The 13736-nt window shown below is 43.5% G+C and overlaps 1 protein-coding gene across 1 annotated transcript in view; it reads right to left on the reverse strand.

The window, feature by feature from the left end:
• The window catches only part of XIRP2 (xin actin binding repeat containing 2), a 131623-nt gene extending 120999 nt beyond the window's left edge, over positions 1-10624 (reverse strand). The window contains exon 1 of the mRNA XM_018554247.1: positions 10533-10624. Coding sequence (XP_018409749.1) covers positions 10533-10566 — 34 coding nt within the window. The 5' untranslated portion in view covers positions 10567-10624. The remainder of the gene's footprint in view (positions 1-10532) is intronic.
• Between the last annotated feature and the right edge of the window lie 3112 nt (positions 10625-13736).

Here is a 13736-nt window from a genome sequence, read left to right on the forward strand (position 1 = left end):
GGGGGGCGAGCGGGCGGGGGGAGGGGGGGGGGGGGGGGGGGGGGGGAGGGTGAGCGTGCGCCCCCCTCCTGCATCAAACCAGGCCACATGCCCTTGACATGAGGAGGGTGCTTTTTTCTTGTTCCCATGTTGATGAGGACAAGGGTCTCTTCCCCACAACCATAGCCCGGTGGTTGTGGGGGTCTGCAGGCAGAGGGGGCTTATCTGAATCTGGGTGCCCCCTATCACTGCAGGACAAAGCAGTACACACTATTGTGGTACCATGTGTATAGCTGAGCTGCAATGCATGGCACTGCAATAGTGTGCTTTGCATTGTCATACAGTGAAAAAAGTAGTGACCGTAGACCCAAGTCACCATTGGGGTGCCATTTAGAATGAACAGCAATGCAATGCACCAGTGCACCTAGTATGCGGAGCATTGAACTGTGCTATAGCATGTGCTAAACGCACAGATACTGTGCCTTTAGTGCAATAGTATGGTCTGAATAGGCCCTTAAAGGGCATGTCTAGGGGAAAAAAAAACATATTTTGTACACTGTTGCAATACATGCACATTTCCCCATGTTTTGTCCCCTTAAAAAGCTGCAAATATAGAAAATGACCTGTTCATCCTGCTGGAAATCCAGCTCTCAACATCCTGCTTGAGCTGACAGCAATAAAATCCCAAACAGTGTTGTAAACCCTGCCAGCTTATTATCTACTGGACTACAGAACACCTATCCCTTATGTTATGGAAATGAGAACAATAGAGGAAGGTTGTAGTCCAGAAAGAGGATAAGAACACTATTTTAAATAATACAGCGGCTGACATCACTTTATCTCAAAAGTTATATGAAAGTGAATTCTGATGTGATTTTCATATCTTTACATATTTGCTGTCTGTTACTTTCATGATTATACTTCATATAGCGAGTGACAGCAGTGAACAACTGCTGGCAACTAGAAAGTGACAACACCACACAGAGAACCTGTTGTTTTTAATGTGTATTAGCAGACTGATAGACCTGTATTGAGAGTTAGGTAACACAAGGCACAATCACTACCCAGTACTGCTAGGCCAGAATCAAGGGCTGCATGTTCTATGAGTATATATGATTTCTTCTATAGACATGCTGTATGTATTTACAGACTGAAATGGAAATTAAGGTATTTCAAACAATAACACACACTAATAACATGCCATTTGTGGCAATTTGTACAGAATGCCCCAATAAATCTCATGTATTTCTTGCTATGGTTGTGATAATTAGAACAAGGGACCAACATTGGCATTTCTTGCCTGTTTTAGGAAATCAGATGACCATACACAAAAAAAAGAATGATAATTTTTTATAACATTAATGTAGAAAGTGGCGGATGTGGAAAAAAATAATAATTATAATTATATATACATATATATATAGTGGACTATTGCCCGCTATATGCTGGCAGCGCAGAGCCACACTGCAGCTGGGAAAGATCCTATGAATATTGCCGGGATCCAACCAGCTACCTGATTGACAGCTGACTCGGCCTCTCTAGAGCCAGAGCAAGCAGTGCCCGCCCCCTCAACCCGTCTGTCCCTCCAGTCAGCACTGGATGAACAGAGAGGGGAGGGTGGAATCCCTGCGGGGGCAGTAACTGCCAGTCGTCACTCTCTGCAGGAAGAGGCCGTGAGCTGAGCGATCAGCGTTATGTGTTCGCTCAGTTCTTGAGCTATAGAGCCGGCATGTGACAGCTGTAGTATCACACATCAGCTCTAACTATGGGAATGAGTGCATTTCAATCTCCTCATAGTTCTCCTTAAACCCCTCTACTTCAACCCCTGACAATCATGTACCAAGCAACCCTCCTGTAACCTCAGTCACCATGATTCTCCATTCAATGACCCGCATACATCAGTGACATGTGCCACCAGTGCTGACTCAAAGCTACACATTATTGGTGGAATTTACTACATTTATTACTACATCTGGAGCAGACAGCATTTGGAGCAGCTGTGCATTGTAACCAATCAGCTTCTCTCTTCAGCTTATTTAGTTAAGATTTGAAAATTAAAGCTACAGTAGAAGACGTTTGGTTACTGTGCACAGATGCTCCAGATTCTGACTGCACCAGTCTTAGTAAATTCCCCTCTTTGTATTTCAGAAGACTATAAGGGGGGGATTTCGGGTTGAGTGAGGCTGGGCATCCTTTAACGTGGTAGTACTGCGTCAGTTACTGAACTGAACAGCTTGAAGCTTGTTTTTTAACAGAATTTTTTTCCGTGAAACCATCAAACTTGATTTAAACCACCTAAATCGCCAAAATAATGTGTCCACATTGTTCACATGCTGTAGATTGTTCTTTACATAAGAGATACATTTGAGTGTCGCAACCTGAACTCTTGTGAGCATTTGTTGTATAGTTGGGTTTACCGGTACCAACCTCTGTTTTGTGGCTCTTTTTTTCATACTGGTGTATAGAAATGCAGCACATGACAATAACAGAACTTAAAAAGAAAGGTCCAGAGACTCTTACCCATGGATCCTGTTACAGAAGCATCCTCTTGCTCTTTCTGCTCCGCTTCCCTAAATTTCCTGTTGGGGAAGCAGAGTCCAAACATCCCAACTGCCCCTCAAATCCCTCTGTTCCTCTTTCCTCCTCAGTTGTCCCTCTAACTATTTAACTACCTAAAGTGTCATTCTGTATTAAAACCTTTATCTTATCTCTTAATATTCTTGTTTATTATTTCAAAAATTCAGTATAAAGGAAACGTAATGGTGAAAAAAAAAATCAGTTCTGGGTTTAACCAATCATTTTTGTCATATAAATTCTAAATGGTCCACATAACTGGGGGCATGGCAGGGGGTGTGTCCATTGCCTAAATACATTGTGCTGGAAGGTGTCCCCCTTTCTCATTTCAGAAAGGTGGGAGGTATGAGGGTCACATGATCCCCTCCTCGGGATTACATGTAACATGCACTGTTTTTCCGCAATGCACTGCAACCCACCTCAGGTCAGCGTTGCAGTGTGAACAAGGCACATATAACACATTTGTTTTCTGTGTGCCCTAGTGGTGACCGGTGTTGTTCAGGGGCCCTAACATTTGAAGTTCCTGAACCCAATGTAACTCTGCTGCTGACATTTTTTTATCAGTATCACTTTAAGTACAGATTGCCTTTAAAAACATGGCCACGGGAGGTGACAGTCAGGATATATCAGCATATGTGAAGCCCATTTTTATATTTTTCATGCAATGTGCGCAATATCATGAGGGAACATTACAATCCCGGCATGGTGCTTTCAGTATTCAGCCCCTGTTGTCATGAACTCAGCACCTTACTCATATGCTTGATATCATATCTACAGATTACTTAAGGGTTTATTTTTACAGAACTACCTTGCAGGGGTGAACCGCAGCAGTGCAGTCAGGGGATACAAATAGAAATATGACTTGTTAAAATCATTAACGCTATTTATAGTGATAAATTAAACCTGACAGAGTTGTATAAATAAGGACTTCCTTTTCACATTGCATTTTAATCAGAAGTTGCGTGTATTTCCTGCTGAAAGAAAAATAGAAGTGTGTGTCTGGCATATGGTATGGGAGCTGTATGGAGAAGGAACAGTAGAATAGGGTCACAGATTGGGTTTATATGGAAGTGTTTTAGTTCAAAACTGAGCATAAAGGGAGGCTCCCATTGGTCAACTCCCCTTCTCAGAATGCATGTTGCCTGGCAGCCATTCAGATTCAGTGACTTCAGTACCTTTGAGACTCTAATGTAGCACTGATATGCAGATTCGAAGCTCCAACCTTTCTCTGACTTTCTTCATCTGCATGACTCAGAAAGCATTAGTAGTATTAAACTCTCATACTTTTTTAATAATACATCGAGATCAAACACATATACATTGCCCAGTAAAGTATTTCATTACATTTTTGTCCGAGTACTTACAGACATCATGTTTCCAAACAGCTCCAACTCTCTCTGCTCTGCTTTCCTGAACTTCCTGTCCAGTACAAGCTCACAAGGGACAGAGCAGTCTCCAGCACTTGTCCATCTACTAGCTTGGAGAAGGAAGGAGGGCGGAGCAAGGAAGTGGTTTGCCTTGCAGCCTTGTAGTGCCTTTGTTTTTGTGGAGATATCCACAGCTTACTGGCACACACAAGGGTGGTTCCATAGGACTCTGCAAGGGAAAGGAGCCACCCTAATACAAGATATCAGGGCCGGTGCTCAGGGGAGCAACTGATTCTGCAGGAAGCTAAATGCCCTTAAAATATCTCGAAACCATCTGCACAACCCTACGGGCTGTGGAAAATGTTCTTCTAAGAAACCTGCCTTTGGTTCCAAAAATGTTGGGGACTGCTGCTATATACCACATAAGCAGAACTTAAGCTGGTCACACACTGCTAGAATTTGGCCAAATCCTGTGAATTCTAACCATGGGTGGCCCTGCCGGCACCACCTGGCTGAACAAACCTCAATTGAAAATTCAAAGAAGTTGGGTGAAAAATTGTTCGCCAAACAGTTACTGCAGCCAATCAGTTTGCGTCTGACAGCGAGTTACAATAGCTGGCAAAGAAGATTTCTTCATCCACACTGTTTACCATGGATTAGGGATTTGAGCAGTTTTCTCTCAGGCTGAATGAGACAAACTATAAGTGTATGGCCAGCTTTATCACCACATGTGTTGGTTGCCCAACTCTTGTCAGGGTACCATGCACGGGTGTCCCCACACCGCATGCAGGTACCCACGCAGGAGGACCAAATTAGTATGACCACACTAGACAAGGTCAATGAGTTGTACACAATTTATTGTAAACAGCAAAACAAAACACAACAACCCCACCAACACAAGCAAGCATGAATAAGTAAAGTGACACCAACTAAATATAACCACAAACACATACAAAGGATAACAGGAGCAAATAGCTTAATACACACCCAGGGTATGCAAGCGAGGTAAACCTAGGGAGCCGGGCAAGACCAGGGGAGCCAAAGTACAAGTGTCGGGGTACAGGTAGGTAACAGGACTCAGGGCTGCAAGCAGGTAACATGACTCAGGGCTGCAAGCAGGTAACAGGACGTGGGACTCAGGAAGGACTGCAAGTAGGTAACAGGATGCAGGACTGCAAGTAGGTAACAGGACGCAGGACTGCAAGCAGGTAACAGAACTCAGGGCTGAAAGCAGGTAACAGGACTCAGGACGGGAAGCAGGTAAGAGGACTCAGGACTGGGACTCAGGATTCACAGGAGATGGCAACAGGGAAAGGAGACAGGATACTGAGCCACAGTTCTGACTTCAGTCCTCATTTGTTAACCTCTGATCTCAAATCTTCTGGGCCTTAGGACAGACAGTTACACCATGTAACACAATAAAGGGCAGACCAGGCTATTGTAGTCTGTGGAGAAACATCAGTCACATAGAAGGTAGACCTGTCCTAGGAGGCGATTACATGCAACTTGTTCATTCTCAGTTTATCTCTCAGCACGCTTTAGCAAAATGAACCGACACGCGGAAAAAACAGGGTAACAGATGTTGATGTTTCTCCCAGAGCTTCTCTTTACATCTTATCCACTGAAATTACCCCAATGCTTTTTTTGAGATAAAACAAAGACTAATATTATGTTTTCAGCCTGACACAACATCTTTAAGCCTGACTGCGTTTACTTATGTGTCCTCCGTGTCACAAATGAACCCCCTTTGCTCTACAAATCCCTTAATTTCCAGAGTTATTTTTTTTTCAGTGGCGGGGTGGCCACGCATACTGTAATATCCAGTGTTGTATTTGGCTTTCCTATGGATCCAAGTAAAAGACAAACACTGTACTTTGGTTCATTTATTCATCTGGAATTGCTGGTGAGGTCTTTATCTTGACCTTGAGAGCGGGGGAATAAATCACGTGACTAAACCGTGACATGGGAACATTTCGAAGAGTGACGGCGGCGCGTACAAAGTACACAGCGATTTGGAAGTCATTTTAAGCAGCGGTGCCAAGTGTCATGTAGTACGAAAAAAATCATCTCTCACCCACTTTCCGTAATTGCTACTGTGGCTTTGTAGTAAAACCAAAACAAAAAACTGTCAGCGAAGTATATACAGCGGACATTCTGTAGGTAGAGCGAACATAACTGATACTGTTTTGTGCCATCTTTGCTTGCATCCTTATTTTCAATGTAGGAGATGCGGAAAATTAATTATACATTCCTTACATCCAGATAACGCAGTAGCATAGATATTAGCAAGTGTCACAACACATTTAGAGGTGACATAGAAAAGACGCACATTAATGCAGCTCTGTATTCAGTTATACATCCTTAAAGGTGAACTCCGGGAACAAAAACATTAATTTGAAATATATTCCTCAATAGTCACAAAGGATATAAATCCACTTATTGTTTTACCAGATGCCTTTGCAAACCCAGATAAAGTAGTAGCGACATTGTCACTGTGCTGCACATAGACTGTGCAGGGAGCAGAGTTGTAGGAGGGGCTGATCAGGCCCCACCCACTACAGGTTGCCTGCAGACAAGGCCATTCACTCTTATGAAGACAAGCTGTAGTGCCCGGATTTCAGCTGTAAAATAGACATATAGCCAAATCTTTTTTTGTGGCATTAGTTCTTCTTTGGGTCACAGGAGGACATGTGCTTATGTATTGCTGTCACCCAAACTTAGCAAATAGCAGGCTGCTGCCCACTATATGCTGAGAGTGCAGAGCCACACTGCAGCCGGAACGGATCCCGACAATGTTATTGTGACCCAGCCCCCGGACTGATTGACAGATGCTTATGCCTCTCTAGAGCCAGAGCCAGCTGTGCCCGCCCCCTTCCTGTCTGTCCCTTCAAAGAGCACTGGAGGAACAGAGAAAGGGGAGAAGTCATGAGCTGAGCGATCAGTGGTTTGTTCTCGAGCTATAGAGCCGACTAGTGACAGCTGCAGAGTCACATGCAGCTCAAACTATTCGGAAGATTACATTTTATTCTCCAATAGTTCTCCTTTAAATGTATTTTTAAATGCAAGCAGTATAAGCACCTCAATTTGACTTGGTGTCAGCCAATTGCAGTCCCTGTATAGGAGAGCTCAGACCGGGGGAGTGAGAAGCAACTAAAGGAGCCAATAAGTTGTTCTGCAATAGAAGGAGCATGCTGATAGGAGGAGAAAGCAGAGTTACAGATGAGCTCAATAGTCTGCTGCTTCTCCTTTCATTGTCCAGTCACAGCCTGGAGGTGGAATGGGGAGGAAACGTGTAAGTGCTACTAGAATGTGGTTCCTTTCCATGCCAGGGAGGACTGTACTGTGTTGCAGAACTGTGTAAATCTCAGTACAGGATGTAAAGAAGTACAAACCCCCTGGCAGGTAAAACAGTTGCCCTATGAGTATTTTATCTGTGCATTTGTAGCTGTTTGCCTGAAAATCAGATTTCAAATAAAACTCTGTCCACAAAATAAATTCCTGTGTTTTGGGTTAAGTTCAGTAGCGTTCGCTTTCCACTGGGTCTGCTCTGTGGAATTCCAATTGGACAGATCTGTCAAACCCCCTTTGTTTTGCATGTCACGGGAAAACTTGGAGGGTTATTCCCAAAGCTGCCGAAGGCAGCCACATGAATAACCCACCCGAAGTGAAGTGAGCCGAACAACGTTCGGCTATTCACTTCAGGATTGTACTACTGATTTCAGCCGTATATCGGCTTGCTTCAGCTGGCTTCAGTTCGGCCGAACATGCTTAGCAAGTTCGACTGAGCTGAAGTGAAGAAGGAGTACGACTAAGCCGGCATTTGGCTCGGAATAGAAAAACAGTGAAAAAAAAAAGTAGCAAAAAAATGCTTACAAATGTAAATCAATGATACATTTTAAAAATTAAATAAAGATTTTTAAAAAAAGAAAGATTATTGAAAAAAGAAAAAAAAGAAACAAACAATTGGGCAGAGCTAGCAGTGACAGCTAGCTCTGCCCAACTGTTTCCTATTGCCTGGGACCTGCTGGAGTCTTCTAGCAGGTCCCGGCCAATGAATAACAACTGGGCGGAGCCGCTCTGCCAAGTTGTCATTGTTTAATGACAGTTCAGCTTCCCCAGGTCACCTGGGGATGCTGATCTGTCATTGCAACTAGGCGGAGCCAGCCGTGAGATCACGGCTGGCCCCGCTCAGCTGTCAGTTGCGAGGCTTTCGGCCGGCTGTTCTCCCTGCTTTGGGTTTCACTTCGGGTTTCACTTCGGTACAGTCGAGCCGAAGCATATGCCTTTGGCTCGGCCAGCTTCGGAAGTCAATTGCTGAAGTTAGATCTCATTCTGCTGCATTCCTATAGATCATCCACTAGAGGGAGCCCTCCATGCGAGAGAGATAGAGAGAGAGAGAGAGAGAGAGAGAAATGCCTGGCACTGTGCCCATGTCTATGTGTCTATATAATGGACCAAACCAATGTTAGCAAACGCAGATAGCCATTCCCCTCTGCTTTACAAGGGGAGGATGGGAATGTCCATAGGCTGAAACGAAAATGCATTTTATAAGGATTAGCTCATGTCTACAAAATATGTAATGTCCTGTGATGTGTTCATACATTTACAACTGTCATAAAACCTGCTTTCAAATTCTAAGTCAGGAAGCAAGGGGTACATAGTCTGCTCCTTCACCTGTTGTCTGGCTCCACCTGTTGACTTCTTACAGTTACTATGTCTGCTGCACAGAATACACTCTGCAAAGACATCTTCTCTCACTGACGAGGGTTTCATTCTGTCTGCTGATTTCAGTCAGTGGTTGAGTCCACTGTATCAGGGCCACTATGCAAAACCACCTACATTGTGCACACCTGGAAGGGCCACTATGTAGTGACAAGGTGTGCACTTGCGCACCACTTTTGCCACTCAGCCCCATTGATTTCAAAGTGGTCATATCCTGCACCTTTTTGTGTGCAGGACGTGTTTTTTGCTGCCACGATTGTGTCTGTTTGCACACACAGAAACACAGTGGAAAACCGCGCAATTTACCGGAACGTTTGGGGTGCCATTAGGAATAAATGGCACCACAAGCGAGTTTTGCAAAACCCAGCAAATTGGCACGCGTTCTCGGAACGCCCAGGTGTGAGCCAGACCTTAAAGAAAGTAGAACATTAACAGACTTACTGGCCGGATCACCAGGAGAAAATATATACAAAAAGAACACTAGCGCAGCCCCCACATTTAGGGCTTGTTCACACCAGTTGCGGTACGTTCCAGAGTGGTAGGGGCGTGGCTGCGGTGCCATTGTCTACAATGCACCGCCACGGCCCCTCCCGCCCCAGAATGCAGGGGAAGTCTTGTGAGTGAGCAAGCCCTTAGAGATTGGTAAGCAGCAACATGTTACATTGTTGCCTTTGGGTTTAGACATTCTTTAAATAATTGAACACAGGTGATAATGAGGGTGTTTGATGCAATTTGAAAGAACTCTTGGGCACCATTCACATTGATGTGTGCAGCAACGTACACATATTAACACACACATTTTCTTTACCTAAGTCATGTTGTCTTGAGGCAGCTCATTTATTTTGAAGGCGCTGTCAATGTACCTCAGTGCACTAATAAAAATAAATTGCACTATTTTTGGCAACACAGCACACCACCACGTAAAAAGCATTTGCATCTGTTCTATCACACAGTTACATCTCTCTTTGCAATATATATATATGGTTTGCAGTGCCATTCAGAACATGTGTTACTGCAATGCACATATGTAAATGAACCCTTAGGCTTTGCTGAGATCTACATATTACCAAATGGAACAAAATTGTCAGTTACTGTAAGAAAACTGCAGCAAAAAAAAAAAAAAGAAGGAAAAATTGGCCTACAAACCAGCTAGATCTATTCCTATGTCTGCAATCCAATGCATTACAGAAAATGCTGTTTTGTTTGGCCAACAGAAATGTCTGCGCTGTAACACACACATGCATCTCACTAGCTGCTTGTTCCAAGTCAGTGGACCAACAGTAATTAGCATAGCAAAGATGAGAATGATCACCACAAAGCTTAAACCTTCAGCATTGACAGCTTCAATATGTCTATCCTGACAATTTCACTTTCCTACAAGTGATGTTTCCTGACATCTATAAAGGATTCCTGATTATTAACAGTGAAAAGTATTTATTACATCCCACTTGGTGCCTGCATCCTTTCTACTTTGCCCTTTTCAGAGTCTTGTGTGCACTGGGTGAGCCCCCTCAACGCTCAGTGATCCCTCATCTCCAGAAAAAAAAAGAGAATGCAAACAAGTGCAGAAAAACAACCATAACCATAAGTAGATGACCTAAAGCTTTAAAAACCACAAGTCTCATCATGACTTTATAGCCTTAGCCAAGGCACGCTGGCAAGTGTAGATCCACAGAGACAAGCAGACAGTCTTTATCAGATATTAGTATATATCACAGAAAAGCATACCCATCTTGTTTTGTTCTGCATCCCTCTATGCATCTCACCCACCCGAACGGAGAAAAAAACAACAAATCTTTCAAGATTTCAATTTGTACCAACGCTTTCCGTTGCCTGATACGTGCTTTTACCCTTCATAAGTCAGAAAGAAGGTGAAAGTTTAAAGCTAACCTGCTGCGCTGCTGTCTTGCTCGTTCTCTGACATCTTGTTAAATAAAGTTTCGCCACCTTTCCTGCCGGAATCCTTTGCTGAAATGCTGGAATAATTCCCAGGCTGTTTCTTCAACACCGGTGAGCGTAAACTTCTCTCAAGTTCAGCTTCCTGTGAGCAGATATAAAAGGCATGTTTGCTGAAAGTTATCAGAAGGAAACAGATACAATTTTTCCTAGGGGTGTCTACAGTAAATGACAGTTCTAAGTGTAAGTCTCCAGTTTTCTGGAAACTGCGCGGCACACGGGCCCAATTATACCGTGCAAGCAGGCTTATTGAACAGGTCAAAGAGCAATGTGCTAAGTGCATTAGCCTACAGTAACCAATCTGACTTCAGTAAGGTTTACATCAGCTTTGCTCTTTGCTATGCCTTCCAGAACACATTTTAATAATGTTTAAAGTAAGCACATCATTAGAAAATATTGTGCAAAACAGTATGCAGGCACTTATAATAGGCACCAAAAGCTGCTTCAATGTAGTCTCTGCATTTCACCCTCAGCAGACTCGAGAACCTCCAACCTTAGGGCTAGTGCAGCATGCAAAAAATGGCTTGTTAGCAAACTATATCACAGGTACATGCCAGCATCCTATGAGAAGTTTTATCTCCTCAGTGGCCTATTAAGAGGCTTCCATACTATGCTGGGTAAAGGTGCCCATACACTGTACGATTCTCGTACGAGAATCGCAGGAAATTGCAATAATCGTATCGTACAGTACGATAATCGTACAGTGTATGGAAGGCGTGCAACCGTTTCCACTGTATGGTCGCACGTCTTCCGTCGAACAAGCAGGCTTGAAAACCCGCCGAGAATCGTACGATTCTCGGCGGGTTTTCAAGCCTGCTTGTTCGACAACTGCCGAACGGGCCGGTGTGCGCACGTGCACACTGCCCGTTTGCAGTGATCGGAAAGCCCGCCCCTCACTGCCGTCATCGGAAGCCCGCCCCTTAGCGGGGCGGGCTTTCGATGAACGCAAGTACGATCTGCCTGTCTAAAGGTGCCCATACACCTTACGACCATCGCAAGACTTATTAAAAGCTCGTAGATCTGCCCATCTTGGACAGGCAGATCGTACTTGCAAGGGGAGGGCTTCCGATGACGGCAGTGAGGGGCGGGCTTCCTATCACTTTCCGGCCCGTTAGGCAGTTGTCGAACAAGCAGGCCACTAACCTGTTTTCAAGCGGAAGACGTGCGACAGTAGAAACGGTTGCACGCCTTCCATACACTGTACGATTATCGTACAATCGCTGGATTTCCCGCGATTCTCGTACGAGAATCGTACAGTGTATGGGCACCTCAAGATGGGCAGATCGTACAAGCTTTTAATAAGCTTACGACCATCGCAAGACAAAATTTAGCAGTATCTGCATTTGTATATTGCATATACCCAAGGTTCAAGAACTCCTAGGGAACAATGATGCTAAAATTTGACAAGAGGCTTTTTAATGGCACCTTAAAGTAAAACTTTTCCTGTGCTATGCACACTAGTGCATTTACATATTCTGGACAACCTGTAAAAGGACTTTAATACAAGCCCTCATTCACCTCTGTAGCTATAGGCATCATGATGAAATTAATCTTCAAAGTTCACAACAGAGGCACTGAAATCTTAGGGTTTTTTTCCTATTTGTTTTTATTGCTGCAGAATCTTGGTATCGTTACAGCCCTCTAATGTAAACACACAGCAGGTGTTATTACACTGATAAAAATTGACTGCAAGCCCACTTTGTTGTGATCTTTGAAATTATATTACTTTACAGCATATGCGGGTAGAGAGGTCAGTGATGGTTTGAAAGCTCTCTTACTGCTTGTTAAAAGAGAACTATGGGGTAAGTGTTTTTCCCCATAGTTCTCTTTAGGGTCACTGGAGGTCATATACTAACCTCCTCCCGAGACCCAAAGCTCAGTAGCCAGTGATATACTAAGAGCGCTGCAGCCAGGACGGATCCCGACAATACTGCCCAGATCCACCCAGCAGCATGAATGACAGCGGACTCTGTCGTCTGTCGTTCCTCCACTCAGAGCCGGAGGATTGGAGAGGGGAGGGGAGATTCCCTGCAGGGAGCGGTGACTGACAGTTACTGCTCACTGCAGGGAGACAATCGGGAAGTGAGCGGATTGGCTGCATAATTCTGCTCACTTCCCAATAAATAGAGCCGACCTGTGACAGCTTCTTTGTCACATGTCGGCTCTAACTATGAGGATGAGTGGAAATCACTCACCTCACAGTTCTCCTTTAAGCATATGTAAATACCTTATGGTAAAATCTGTATTTATTGAGATGCAACAAAGTTACATACAGACATATAAAAAAAAAGTGTGACTAGATATTACATTATGATGGCTGACAGTAGGATGTAAGTAAAACAAATAAAAATATCTGCGTCAAATAGATCAGATGTAAATACTGAAATGTCCTCAGTCCTCGACAGGTGCACTTTAAATGTTACTGGTCAGGGTAGCTGTCATCATTTTCCTTCCTTTACTACACAGAGAGTCACTGATCTGGAACAAACATATAGCCGGTGAAATGTCAAGATACTTGATATTCACATGCATGTTCTAGGTAAATGACTCACTAACTATAGAAGTGGGGACATAGAACATATTTAAATCATCATATAAGCATCATACAAAAAAAGTAATTTTATCCTTTAAAAAGACTTTTCTAGAATTTTCTTTTGAATATAACATCTAAAATGCGTATTTTTTGGTTCTGCTGTATCCAGAATTATAGGTGTGGGTGACCTTTTTATATGATTCATTATACCAGTAGGCTGCAGATCCAGGGAGCACCATGAGCCATCTTTTATGGACAATTAATAGTGAACTAAGTATCAGAATCTAGAGTTTGCATCTTGAAAAACAATCCAGCAGTGGCAGCTCCATTAAATCCATCCTGGCATATGCCCTTTAAGGTGCCTGCTTATGCACAGTTATGTTCCTTCAGCACCTTGGAATGCCTAATATGTATTGATCTGCGTATTTCCACCTGTCGTATATAAATACATGGGGCAGTTTAAACATGTATCTGTTAAATAAATACTGGTCTGAAAATAATGCACACAAGCTGTTATATTTGCTCAGTGTGGTCTGTCTAGACTTAGGCGTTTAAGTTCTATTGCCATTATATAGCTTATTCGAATATCTCTTGAGATCTAAATC

This window comes from Nanorana parkeri, unplaced genomic scaffold (genome assembly GCF_000935625.1).
Source record: "Nanorana parkeri isolate BGI_ZX_2015 unplaced genomic scaffold, ASM93562v1 scaffold149, whole genome shotgun sequence".
Classification (NCBI taxonomy): Eukaryota; Metazoa; Chordata; class Amphibia; order Anura; family Dicroglossidae; genus Nanorana; species Nanorana parkeri.